The sequence below is a fragment of the Lactuca serriola genome, chromosome 4 (assembly GCF_051521515.1).
Source record: "Lactuca serriola cultivar US96UC23 chromosome 4, Lser_US96UC23_V15, whole genome shotgun sequence".
Classification (NCBI taxonomy): Eukaryota; Viridiplantae; Streptophyta; class Magnoliopsida; order Asterales; family Asteraceae; genus Lactuca; species Lactuca serriola.
In genome coordinates this window covers 338,395,343-338,410,133 of record NC_136411.1, presented here as the reverse complement: position 1 = coordinate 338,410,133, position 14,791 = coordinate 338,395,343, and the positions used below count along the sequence as shown (strand labels likewise).

The 14,791-nt window shown below is 36.5% G+C and overlaps 1 protein-coding gene across 1 annotated transcript; it reads right to left on the bottom strand.

Moving 5' to 3' along the window:
• Positions 1 to 10,172: 10,172 nt before the first annotated feature.
• On the bottom strand, positions 10,173 to 12,738 carry LOC145097488 (growth-regulating factor 1-like). Its single transcript, XM_079035055.1, has 4 exons — positions 12,225 to 12,738; positions 11,466 to 11,693; positions 11,065 to 11,383; positions 10,173 to 10,963 (listed from the first exon to the last, which is right to left on the bottom strand). The coding sequence occupies exons 1-4, from the start codon at positions 12,568 to 12,570 to the stop codon at positions 10,342 to 10,344; spliced, it is 1,515 nt and encodes a 504-aa protein (XP_078891181.1). The 5' UTR covers positions 12,571 to 12,738; the 3' UTR covers positions 10,173 to 10,341.
• Positions 12,739 to 14,791: the final 2,053 nt, after the last annotated feature.

Sequence of the window (14,791 nt, the reverse complement as noted above, 5' to 3'; positions counted from 1 at the left end):
GCAGTATGCAGGGCGTACCTCAGCATACATTGGGCGTACTCTATTCAAACCAGAACCCTATTTTAGGGTCTTAGACCCTATTTAAGCTCCTTATCTCTTAACCTAACCCTAATATCTTTAGCCTTCGTTCCTCTAAACTCTAGAAATCGATCCCTAGCCCCCGTTTGAGTGACTTTTGAGCTTCAAAGTGATTTATGTGTGTTTTTGGTGCTTGAGGAGGAACAAGGAACTTCTTGAAGAATCATTGCTTGACTTGGAGCTTTTGGATCCAGGCTTTGTTCACCTAGATCTAACTTTTGGAGGTATAAATTCTCAACCTTGACAACTCTTTCTTGTAGATCTAGCTCGGTGGCACTGGGTTATGACTTTGATCCCTTTGTGGTGGTTCTTGTGAGTAGAATTTACTCCAGAACCTTTGAACTACATATTTGGCCTTTGTTGGGGTTATGTAGTCATAAAGTTTGGATCTTGATGAGTATAAACCTTCCATGCATGATTTGGTAGTCTTTTGGTGGAGCTTGGGACTTAGGGTTTTGATTTGGGTCCCATTAAGTCATGCTAAGTCATAAAGTCAGCAACTTTATGACTTAAGAAGTCCCTTTGAATCAGATCTGGAAGTTTGGACTAAGGTCTTAAGGTATTAAGAAGTTTAAGACATTTCGGCGTGATTTTGACCTTTGGAATTCATCTTTGGTGATTGGGCTTCATTAAGCCATGCAAAGGTTTAAAGTCTTCGACTTTATGGATCAAGTCTCTTATATTTAGCTATTATGAGGTTTTGGACATCTTGACTTAAGGGATTAAGACGTTTTCTAGGTTGGTTGTGGGCAAGGTTAGTACACAGGGCTTATTGGTTTTCTTATGTGTACGCTTAGCGTACCCACTGATTACATGGGGCGTACTCAGTCAGGAAGAATTTTCTATATTGGGCTTCGGTTTGGGCCATCTTTTGGGCTTAGTTGTCTTGGGCCCTACTGGGTCATCAGGTTTTGGTTTGATAATTATTTTGAGAATGCCTATAATGGGTTTGGGCCCAATTTGGAAAGTTGGGCCATGGATTGGGCCTTGGGTCGTTTTTTGTATTTGGGCCTTGTGGATTATATGGTTTAGGCCTAAATCTTGATCCAATATAGGATATGGGTAAAATGGTCTTTTTACCACGAGTATGTATTTATGGATATTGATTGGAACCCAATTGTTTATTAGGTGTTCTTTTGATTTTGATAGTTCGGGGATCTGTCAGCTAACAGCTAGTGATTTTCTCTAACGCTCGTAGATCCGGGCTAGTCAATTTAGAAGCAATAAGCGTCGAAAATGACTTTTCGGAAAAATATTATTTAGAATAAATAATCTAAACCACGTTTTAGTCTATGTTGCAAGGTTTCCGTACATATAAAGACCGCCGAAATCCGAGTTATAACGAAGAAGTTATGACCCGTCGAAGTTTCGCGACGGAACCGGCACGATACCAGGAAACGTAAATAGTGAATTTACGATAGAGCGAGATTTAGCCTTGGCGATCTAAATGAAAGTCGTAGAATATGTTAAACCGAAATCGTCCATAAAAAGAACGCCCAAATCTGACTTCGTATGAGGAAGTTATGATTTTTCGAAGTTTTAGATTAGCAGTGTACAGCCCGAAATCCGAATGTTAGATCGAGCGGTTTTTAGCCGACACAACCAAAAGGAGAATCAAAGATCTAGTTATTAGTAGCGTAACGATAAAAAGACAGACGAAAATGGACATCGGATGAAGAAGTTATGAGATTTTAACGAACCAATCCTATCCCCGCCTGTTAAAAATACAACTTTAAAAATAAAGTCAAAATTAGCCGACGGAGTTTAAACGAAAGTTGTAAAGTACGTCTCCACCTACGCGTAGATATAAATAACGTCAAAAACGGAGTTCGTATGAACGAGTTATAAATTATAATAGCATATTTACGTATTAAAATAAAGTATAAATCATATATACGTACACATATATATACATATGTATATATAATTAGAAAGGTATCGACGATGCGGTCATTATAAGACTAATGTTGAGTTCTTTCGACATTAGTTTAGTACAAATATCATTAAATCTGTTTAAAATAGTATTATAAAGGGGTGTTTAGTTATTTATATAACTAAAAGGTTATTAAGTACTTATGGAGGATAGTTTTTGAAAATTTAATTAGTATAAATAAGAACCTTGGGCTCTCATATTTCTTGCACCATTCTCTTGATTCAAGAGTCTTTCTCTCCTTATCCCCCGAGCATTTCGGTCCCTCGTGATTCGACTTCTCTTTCTGTAGTTTTAGTATAGTAAGGTGAGCGCTGAAGCGGTGCACGAATCTTTCTTAGAAAGATTCAGCGACGATTTTTCTGCCCCTACAGAGCCCGATTCCTAGCTAAAATCCCCTTGTAAGTAAGTTATGTTTACCCTATTTTAAATATAGTTTATATTTAAAATTAGTATTGTTATAATAAATATTTGAGCTATTATTATGACTTACATAAGTTTCATTATAATATCTTTTTAACTACTCGCGGTACGGGGAATCTGGTTTAAAGGGCCGCATAGGGTTGTTGGATTTCAGAAGTCCTATACGCCTAAATGGTCCTGCCCTCTGATGTTTTATGTCTGGCCCATGTCTGTACATAGTGGTTGGAAAGTATTGTTTAAACGCTTATATAATAATAATAATAAGACTAATAATTAGTCACGGTAAATATTCGACTAAAATCTAGTGGTAATAATACTAACTTTCGTCGAAGGAAATTATTTTAAAGTAAACGAAGCGCTGTCCGAGTAACGATTCACCACCTTCTTAGGTGAGTGCATAGTTACTTTCATCTTACTCATAGATATGAAGTATTTTATATAAACTACATGCTATGTGTGCATATTATCTGAATACTTGTTGTTTATGCTGGATGAACGTTTTTTTTTATACATGTTTTAAATGATTTGAACTATATACGTATTTTAAATATACAAGTATTTTGGGTATGAGATGGGTAGATGAATGACGAGAGATAAAAGATGATGTGAGTAAACATTGACAGCTATAGACTTAGTGCCTAACAAATAACATCGACAGCTATAGACTTATTGTCTATTGGACAAACATCGGTAGCTATGGACTTAGTACATATTAGATAAACACTGGTAGCTATGGATTTAGTACCCAGCAGCTATGGAATTAGTGCTTTACGAACGAGCGTTGGCAGCTATGGATTTAGTGTCAGTCCTATAACTCTGGAAGCAAAGGAATTTAGAATGAACGAATGCGGGATAGATGACTTTTAGGATAGATCCTTAAGAGTAAAGAAGATAATGGGGATGGGTAATTAGGTCGATTGTTTGATTGTTTAAACATAATAATTATATTATTATGGGTTGAAACCCCTATGTACTCACCAGGTTTCCCAACCTGACCCACTCAGTTTATTTATATTACAGGTGTTGAGATGAATTCACATTACACTGAGAGATTAAAGAGATGTAGATCACTAGTGTAAATAAATGTAAGTTCTGTTTATGCTTATGTTTCTGTATTGACGATGACATCCCAAATGCTTAAAACGAATTAAAAATATTTTTCTTCGAAAATACTTTGATAACGTATTTATCATGTTTTACTGGGAACAAATTCCGCAACATTTTTATTAAAAGAGGTACTCTGATTTTTATAAAGCATAAACAAAATCGGTCCTTTCTGACCGTGAAAATGGGGATGTCACAGTTGGTATCAGAGCATTAGTTTAAGCGAACTAGGAATTTGTAGGAAATATCTAGACTTAAACTTAGAATGCTAAGTGATGTTTGTGAGGAGTGTGTCTAATAGATTTAGGTAATACACCTGAATAGACACAAGCACTAGCTTATTTTAGGAATGATGCCTAAATTGCTTTTACGTGCTAAATGATTTGTTATGCTTTATGCTACAGTTTGATCGGATCTATGGTCTGTTGCCGACCGGATCTGGAAACCTTATGTGTTTAGGATTCTAAACATACGATTACGATATTAGAACTAGCATATAAACGTTTCGGAGTGATAATGATGATTTAAACGTCAATCCTAAATTAAGATCTAGATTCACCTTATTCGGTGTATAGATCAAAATGGCAAGAACCCGCAGTGGAGCTGGGAATGCAAATGGGAATAGGAATCAACCCACGGTGATTCAGCAAATACCTGTCGTAGTAGAAGATGTACTCGAGCCAATCACCATGGCTGGAGTACAAGCCATGGTTTGGGCTATGTTAGCTGAACAAAGGGAAGAAATGAGGCAGATGTTGAATAGGGACGAACCTACTATGCCCATTGAGCAACCCGAACTGATTCTCGAGCAATCGGAGGAAGGGAACTACAGCCGCCAAGTGAGTTAAGTGGGGACTCAAGGTGAACGAAGGGATGGCCCGAAAAGGAGAAACGACAAGGATGGGTGAATGTACAAGAATTTCTTGGGTACGAAACTACCAACTCTCTCAGGAAGCCCAAAGGCAATTGAGATTATGGATTGGATCTCCGAGATGGAGATGGTGTTTGAGAGATGTAGCTGTAGCGAGAAACAGAAGATTGTCTTCGCAGTAAGACAGCTGAAAACAGGAGTCTTGAGCTGATGGAAGCTACTGGCAGATACGATGCCATGAGGAGAAGCCCTAAGGATGTCATGGGAAGAGTTTTTGGAACAGTTGAAAATGCAGTACTGCTCAAAGATAGATCTGATAGACCTGAACAACGAGTTTCAGAACCTGAAGAAAGGGAAGATGAGTGTTGATGAGTATGCCACCGCATTCACCGAGAGGATGAAGCTATTTCCCTACTTGGTTCCTACTGAACTCTCCAAGATTGATAGATTTGCTAACAGATTGCCCACTGACTTTGGCCCAATGGTCAAAATGGTAACTACCTTGAAAATAGTTGTTAGGGCAGCTAAGAACGTAGAGACCCAGATAAGAGAAAAGGTTCTAGAAAAAGATAAGGCAGGAGAGAAGCAGAAGTTTGAAGGATCTTCAAGGTCCAACAAGGAGAGAAAATTCTCAAAGCTTGGAGGAGGAGAAGGAGGTGAAGCGAGATGGTGTGATAAATGCAAGAAGAAGCATTATGGGAAGTGCAACGAAGAAGTAACTTGTTACAAGTGTGGAAGGACTGGTCACTATTCCAAGGACTGCACACATAATGATAAGGTATGCTACGGATGTGGAGGCAAGGGGCACTTGTCAAGAAATTGCCCAAAGAAAAACGATGCAGCAAAGCCAAACACACCACCAAGGCCAAGGGTGTTCCACATGATCCTTGACGAGGCAGAAAACCATGCAAGGAACCAAGGATGAGGAATCCATACCCGAAGACCGAGTTATGAGGTAGCCTAAGAGATAGAACAATATGATGTAGCCTATTAGAGGCATAGTCTAGGGTGAACTTGAACACCTATGTAATAGTTTCAAGAAATAATGAAGCCTTCGTTTTGCTATCTGATGTGTTAAACTGTTATGTGATTTTCTTGTATGGTGACTTGGAAAACTGTGAGACAATACTTGGGACGAGTATGAGTAGGTGTGAAAGGTAGTAGATGTATATACTACCGGAAGCACAGGACTCACATTTGGATCAGGAAAAGTCACAAGGTTACCAAGAAGCTAGTAATTGATACTGTTTTATTCAAGTATGTCGTTCCCATCGTTTCGGTAATGACTAAAAAGATTGTTGATATTCCGACCCTAGTGGTCATATAGAATTGAGTCCGACTACGCTGAGTATGCTATGTGGCTTAGAAAATCAAGTTCGATGTAGCATCTGACTTAAGACGGAAGATTGGAATAAAAAGCGATCAGTAGAGGTATCACAAAAAGTTACTTGTAGCTAGAAATGCTACCTTTTAAAACGTGATTATATCACATTAGAACATGAAGGAAGGTATATTCTGTATTAGAATATAAATATAAGAGACCTGAGTCTAAACGTGCATCACATGATGGTAGGTCATAATTTGGAGTCTAACCTGAGATAGAAAGCAAATGCACGATCGAGTACTGCTTAGTGTCAATAAGTCTAAGAGATAGACTTGAAGGAATATAGAAGTTATAATTATTACCAAGGATGAAGAGACGACTTATGGAGTCATTATACGAGCCTTGTTTCGTTGATGATTCCGGGACGTAATCATCTTAAGGGGGAGATAATTGTAACGCCCGTAGATCCAGGCTAGTCAATTTAGAAGCAATAAGTGTCGAAAATGACTTTTCGGAAAAATATTATTTAGAATAAAAAATCTTAACCAAGTTTTAGTATATGTTACAAGGTTTCCGTACATATAAAGACCGTCGAAATCCGAGTTATAACGAAAAAGTTATGACCCGTCGAAGTTTCGCGATGGAACCGGCACGATACCCGGAAACGTAAATAGTTATTTTACGATAGAGCGAGATTTAGTCTTAGCGATCTAAATGAAAGTCGTATAATACGTTAAACTGAAAGCGTCCATAAAAAGAACGCCCAAATCTGACTTCGTATGAGTAAGTAATGATTTTTCGAAGTTTCGGATTAGCAGTGTACAGCCCGAAATGCGAATGTTAGATCGAGCGGTTTTTAGCCGACACAACCAAAACGAGAATCAAAGATCTCGTTATTAGTAGCGTAACGATAAAAAGACAGATGAAAAAGGACATCGGATGAAGAAGTTATGAGATTTTAACGGACCAATCCTATCCCCGCCTGTTAAAACTATAACTTTAAAAATAAAGTCAAAATTAGCCGACGGAGTCTAAACGAAAGTTATAAAGTACGTCTCCACCTACGCGTAGATATAAATAACGTCAAAAACGGAGTTCGTATGAACGAGTTTCAAATTATAATAGCATATTTACGTATTAAAATAAAGTATAAATCATATATACGTATATATATATATATATATATATATATATATATATATATATATATATATATCACTAGAAAGGTATCGACGATGCGGTGATTATAAGACTAATGATGAGTTCTTTCGACTTTAGTTCAATACAAATATCGTTAAATCTGTTTAAAGTAGTATTATAAAGGGGTGTTTAGTTGTTTATATAACTAAAAAGTCATTAAGAAATTATGGAGGGTAGTTTTTGAAAATTTAATTAGTATAAATAAGAGCCTTGGGCTTTTATATTTCTTGCACCATTCTCTTGATTCAAGAGTCTTTCTCTCCTTATCCCCCGAGCATCTTGGTCCCTCGTGATTCGACTTCTCTTTCTGTAGTTTTAGTATAGTAAGGTGAGCGCTGAAGCGGTGCACGAATCTTTCTTAGAAAGATTCAGCGACGAAGTTCTGCCCCTGTAGAGCCCGAGTCCTAGCTAAAATCGCCTTGTAAGTAAGTTCTGCTTACCCTATTTTAAATATAGTTTATATTTAAAATTAGTATTGTTATTATAAATTTATAATAAATATTTGAGCTATTATTATGACTTATATAAGTGTCGTTATAATATCTTTTTAACTACTCACGGTACGGGGAATCTGGTTTAAAGGGCCGCATAGGGTTGTTGGGTTTCAGAAGTGTTATACGCCTAAATGGTCCTACCCTCCGGTGTTTTATGTCTGGCCCCTGTCTATACATAGTGGTTGGAAAGTATTGTTTAAACGCTTATATAATAATAATAATAAGACTAATAATTAGTCACGGTAAATATTAGACTAAAATCTAGTGGTAATAATACTAGATTTCGTCGAAGGAAATTATTTTAAAGTAAACGAAGCGTTGTCCGAGTACCGAGTCACACCTTCTCTGGTGAGTGCATAGTTACTTTCATCTTACTCATAGATATGAAGTATTTTATATAAATTACATGCTATGTGTACATATTATCTGAATATTTGCTGTTTATGTTGGATGAACGTTTTTTTATACATGTTTTAAATGATTTGAACTGTATACGTATTTTAAATATACAAGTATGTTGGGTATGAGATGGGTAGATGAATGATGAGAGATAAAAGATGATGTGAGTAAACATTGGCAGCTATAGACTTAGTGCCTAACTAATAACATCGGCAGCTATGGACTTAGTGCCTATTGGACAAACACTGGTAGCTATGGACTTAGCACCTGTTAGGAATTGGTAGCTATGGACTTAGTACCTAATAGATAAACACTGGTAGCTACGGATTTAGTACCCAGCAGCTATGGAATTATTGCTTTACGAACGATCATTGGCAGCTATGGATTTAGTGTCAGTCCTATAACTCTGGAAGCAAAGGACTTCAGAATGAACGAATGCGGGATATATGACTCTTAGGATAGATCCTTAAGAGTAAAGAAGATAATGGGGATGGGTAATTAGGTCGATTGTTTGATTGTTTAAACATAATAAGTATATTATTGTAGGTTGAAAACCCTATGTACTCACCAGGTTTCCCAACCTGACCCACTCAGTTTATTTATATTACAGGTGTTGAGATGAATTCACATTACACTGAGAGATTAAAGAGATGTAGATCACTAGTGTAAATAAATGTAAGTTATGTTTATGCTTATGTTTCTGTATTGACGATGACATCCCAAATGTTTTAAAACGAATTAAAAATACTTTTCTTCGAAAATACTTTGATAACGTATTTATCATGTTTTACTGGGAACAAATTCTGCAACATTTTTATTAAAAGAGGTACTCTGATTTTTATAAAGCATAAACAAAATCGGTCTTTTCTGACCGTGAAATGGGGATGTCACATTTTCTGTATGATTTGGTAGTACGAGGTGAGTTTCCTCATTGGGTTTAGCGGGTCTAAGGCACCAAGCTGACCCTTGATTGGTTATGTTAATATACTTGTTGTTTGGGTGATGCTTGTATGTGCTTATATATGTATGTTTATTGGGCGGGGCCCGTTATACGAGTGTGGGCGGGGCCCGTATCTCATTTGGGCGGGGTCCGTTATATGATATGTATGGTATGTGGTATCTTGGTGAACTCACTAAGCTTTGTGCTTACGATTTTTAGTTGTGTTACAGGTACTTCAATTTTCAAATGGAGAGCTCGGGATGGTTGCAGTGCACACACCACATGTTTTCCACATTCTGTGAATTACTCTGATTCGATGATGTTTGCTAAATCTTGATTACTATGGTTTTATGAAAATGATATGTATTATCGATTTATTTAGTTGATAAACGAAAATTTTATATCATTATTTTTGGGACGTTTTAGATGTTGAGGCTTGAATGTTGAGATAGTGTACCAAATGCTCTTCATCTTCTTCTTCATTGCTATAAATCACCACAAATGAGCTCAAAATCAACTATAGAGGATTAGGGTTTCAAGGGGGCGTGTTAGAGGTGATCGAGGTTGAGGATGGGCTGACCCTAGCCCTTACTTCCTTTAAATACACGATAAATCCCCAGAAATTAAGGTTTCTCTCGTAGTCAAACTCATGTCGTGACCCATATATGGTCACATCGTGAGCCTTAAAGATGATGTGCATTTTGAAAGGTCACGTCATGTCGTGACACAAAAGTGCTCACGACGTGGCCCAGGTTTGGGCCCAAAAATTAATTGAATAACTTAACAAGATGATTACCAAACCGGGTGTTACATAGTTAAACCTCAAAATTTGTCCATACAACTTGAAATCAAGCATCACATACTACAAAAAGCAAAAAAGTCTCATTAGATATCACCACTTCATCTATTCATCTCGAACGAGACGAGCATCATAGCAATCATGTTATTCTCTTTACGATCTTATGTCTTTAATTATATACGATTATGATTATCTTGTTTCTTTTTTTGTTTTTGATGTCTTCCTTCTATTTTTTTTTTGCGGTTTGTAACAAGAATTATTATTCACTTTAAAGAGTTGAAGTTAATTCCACCATCAACATCTTAATCAAATCTAGTTATACTAATCACAAACAAAGCAAATAAATTTCAAAAATACTTCATTTTGGTAATACTAAGCAGTAAGCACAAACAAAGCAAATAAATTTCAACCTTATCTTACTATCAATATTTCACAAAACATAAAATGATCTTGGATAAAATCTAGATCTTCACGACTTTTGTACATGCAAGATTGGAAAAAAACTGAAAAAGAGGAAAACACAGACACCGTTTCTGCTAATGTTCTCAAGGATACACAATAGATTTTTCAACATCTTTGAATATAAAAACACTAAATCTAACATCAACAATCACTTCAAACGTAGCATTAAATCCATTTCCATCAAGAAGATACACATGTTTTTTTCTCCAAATTGGCTTCAAAATGAACCTTTGTCTAAAACCAAGGTCAAAAAAAAAACCAACAAATTACAAAAGAAAACCCTCTTCATTTCCCTTTTCTCAAACTTACAAGATCAACTAACAAGTGTTGAAACTTGAAAGCAGCAATTCATCACAAAGCCCACCACCATAATCGTCCTTTTTGTCCCCTTTCGGGCTACTCCCTGAACTGCTATTCGAAAGTGACACAAATGTGGTTTTCTGCAACACCCCAGTTGGAGAAGATCCAAGATTGTTGTTGTTAATGGCGTCCCACATCTCCGAAGATGATGACGCATTCTTGCTATTGACCCCACTGCTAGAAGTTCGATTCAACACTTCACCCAATGGACCCCCCATCGTGTTCCCCCATGAAATGGGTATCCAGTTTGATGCTTGTTTATGGGTCGGGTCAAGATCAAACTCGTGAGATAAACCAAGTGGTGGAACAACAAGTTTCTCTTGAGCAGGTGAGTTTGAAGACGATGAAAAATCTGAAGACGCCATGGGAATAGACATCGAGAGCTGGGTCCAGTCTTGTTTGATTTCTTTTGACCATTCGTTAACAAAACTTGGAAGTGGGTTCGGATTCGGATTCGGATTCCGGGTCGGGGTCGGATTCAGGCTCGGTGCAACCGGATCCATGAAAGAGTTATAGTTCGTCGGAAACATCAGAGTCTCCGACGAGTTTATAGCAGTGAATGGTTGCGATTCTTGTGTCCTGAAATCAATCAATCAATCACGACACCAGTTTGATTTTGTTTTAAAAAAACTAAAGAAAGGAGAAATCGGAAGAGATTTGACGTTTATGTTACTACTCACCTGTTGGTGGGAGGATTGTGGTGGTTGGCGGCGGCGGTAACAGTAGCGGTGGATGTTCGGCTGCCGGAAACTGGTACAGATGAGGAGGAGGAGACGACGGGACCCACTTTAGCGGGAACGGAGACATTAGCTTGGCCATTTTGGCCTTCCACAGGCTTTCTTGAACGATGTCGGCCTCTGTTGATGTGTCTTTCACAGTATTTCTGATCGGGAACAGCATCTCTAGAGCACCTCCATTTCTTCCCATCGGTTCTCCGGCACCTCCCTGGTTCCGGATCGGTGTTGCCGGAAAATCCCAGATGGAAAGCTCCCCATCCATCTTCAAAAACCCAAAAAACATACATTAATTTTACACGAAAAGAGACGAAGTCGCCGGAATAAGTTCTGAAACTACTACTTACAGGAATTGGGGGCGTAAGAGGTTGAAGACGAAGTCGCCGGAAAAAGGAAAGTGTTGAGGGATTTCCGAAGTGGAGTGAGCAAATGCGATGGAACTGGGACATTAGCGACGAAGTATTTGTAGATCAAAGCTTGGTGTTCGAGCTCCATCCATTGAGAAGGTGTAAAAGGCCCTTTATACCTTGAAACCGGCATATGCATACCTGTTTGTAATCCTCCATAGCCATACCCTGAAACCAAAAGCGCCATTAAAATCCGACCTTCAAAATGAAGAAAGGAAAAGACTTGACATTTTGACAAGACTCAAACAAAAAAATAGCTGCTTCCGAATAACAGGACATACATAGATCACTGATAGCAATGAAAAGACTTATCAAAGTCTAGGTTTTTTCAGACCACAAATGGCGAAAATGGATATACAGACAAATGTATAACTTGTTAATGCATGTAGTACAAGTCACTGTAGCGCTGGAAAAAGAAATTACCGAGAATCGAAACCTAAAAACATTTCTTGGGCTTGTTCCCTAGGATCCGATTCCCTCACCCCTAAATTCGACGAAAAAGATTAAAACCCATCAAACACGTATTCATTTTCCGAAAAACCATCTTTCATAGGATCTAATTTAAAGCTAAAAACATCAAAATTTTAGTTTCGTTTACATATTTCCAAGATCACAGACACAACCAGAACAAAACCCAGATACGAAATTGATGGAAAAACACAGAGAGAATGAGAGATACGTATATGTGTGTATATGTACCTGTATTTCGAATGTAAGAAGGCGAAGGCTGGTAGAAAGAAAATAGCGAGCTCTGGTTTGCATCTTTAATGGCGGAAGAAGAAGACGAAGAAGAAGAAGAGAAGCTGAGCATATTGTTGGTATCAGTAGCTGAAACTGAAAGCAAAGAATCAGATCTCATCGACATTGTCTTGGTGGGTTGGTCAAAGTAATCAGTTCTTGAAGATTTTGAGGTCCGAAGAAAGAGTTCTTGATCATCAGGAGGGTCCGGGTCGGATCTCTCTTGCTTGTTGAACCCAGATCCATTGGTTTTTTCGTCGTGATTGAAGAACTGTGTATTGTGGAAAGGTGTAATTCCAAAATCCATGGTTTTGGAAGTCTTGAATTCTAGAGGGTTTTCATGGAGCTTAAGTGCATTTGAAGCTGGTTTTTTTTGGAAGGTTTGATGGAAGAAGAAAGAAAGTTGGAAGATTTTGGAATGTTGAAGCTGCGGAGAAGACGAAGCTTAGAACAAAAATGGACGGAATTGAAATCTTTAAAAGGGAGATTGAAGTTTAAGATTTCGTTGGAGTCTACTTTGGTTAAATTGTAAAAGAGTCCTTGTAATTTAGTGGTTTTGCAAGTTACACACATCATGATTCATACTTGTTTTTGATTTCCAACATATCGGTTTTGAATATTAGACATAGTGTTTTTGTTATTAATTAGTAATTGATACTAGTTGGTTATTAAAATAGAGATATAACATTGAATATTTTTATTGAATAATGATACAAAAATAACAACAATTATGCCCAAATCCTTAAATGCCGAAGGGTAAGAAGAGATGGAATCTAGATGGTCCTATGTGTATTGGAAGTTATAGATATTGTGCATGCAAAATCAAAGTTAAAGATAGATATGAAAGATCTAAAATTGATAAATAAATATAACTAGTGTCTAGTAATTATGATTAAATGTGTAGCTTTGTGAACTATCTTCAAAAAAAAAATATTATTGATTTAAGCCATGGGTGTTTTCTGAAAGTTTTGGTTGAATATAAGATTTTTTTTTCTTTATTTTGAACCGATGAATATTTCATATAAAAAGGAAAACCCAAATCAAGAATTTGGGAATAATGTTGATGTTAAAAAAAAACCAAAAACAAAAAAAAAAAAAAAAAACACCTCGGATAGAATATAATGGTAAATGCCACAAAAATATTATTTTTTTATGGTTTCAATTTTGACACTAAATTTTTTAATTCTTAATCAAATATTAGTTTGGGTTTTGTTTAATAGTGACTATTGCACTATGACATTTCTTGTAATCCGTTAACCCGTTACCCGATTATTATGTTAAGTTGGAAAATAATATGTTAATATGACATCGATGTTATATTATCAAATCTTTTTAACACAATATAATTATTTTTTTCAAAATTCACTATAATATCAATTTATTCCATTTGAAAATTTTCATTACTATTATATAACAAAGATTATTTAGGGTTTCACGAAACATAAACTTACATTGAGATAGCATAGAGATACATTTTCCAATATGAGAGTCATTTGGAGTGTGAGCCACATCTTGCTATCTCTAACTATGGAGTCTTATTTGAAAGCACATTGAGTTGTAGTTAACACGATATAAACAAACGTATTATAACAAAATGGAAGTGTACTAAATGTTGGTTTTTTATTCAAAAACTAGCTTAAAAAACATAAGATTTAGGCAACGGAAGATCTATAAATTTTAAATAACATAAACAAATTAAACTCACCAATGATCATCTTGCAAGTTGTAGAAAGATTAAACATCAACCAAAGAAGATAAAGAAATAACAATGTTAGTAGTTCTTTGGGTCCTCTTAGGAGTGTAAGGTCACATATTATGATCTGATGAGTCAAACACTCTATACCCTATCTGTCAGCGTCAGCATATACATCAGCTTCATTGTCAGCGTATCAAGTCCATAAGCGTCAACGCTTAGTATAGTTATTCTATGTAATCTTTTGTATATTAGGTAATGATATAGATAAGTATAGACTAGACAGCAGATCTAATATCCTTGTGATTAAGATCGGTTCTTAGTATATATTAGATACAATCCCTTCAATCAAGGGATATACTTGTATAAATTAGTATATAATCTACACTAGGGTAAACCCTAATGCAGAGAGTTCGTCTTGGTGATCGTCTTTGTGACAAACCGTCTTCGTGGTGAAGACAATTTTGAGAACTCTATGTGTTAGTTACTTTCTGTTCTTTGTTTGCTTATATTAGTTTTCTTTTGTTTTTTATACTTGAAGTGTATCCGATCGATACAAACCTTCAATTGGTATCAAAGGTGGTTTTTGATACACTGATGTAATCATGTCGACTTCTAATAATCACAAATCCTTTGGTCTTAATAAAATTTCTCCTTTTGGTGAACACAACTTCGCCATGTGAAAAATTAAGGCCATGGTTGTTCTTGAAACCATGGACTATGAGATGCGTGAAATTATTGAAAAAGCCTCATGTTCCTATGTACCAACCCATGGCAGAAAAATGCTCTAGTTGGTCCTCTAAAGCAAAAACCAGAGACCGGCTATGACGACGAT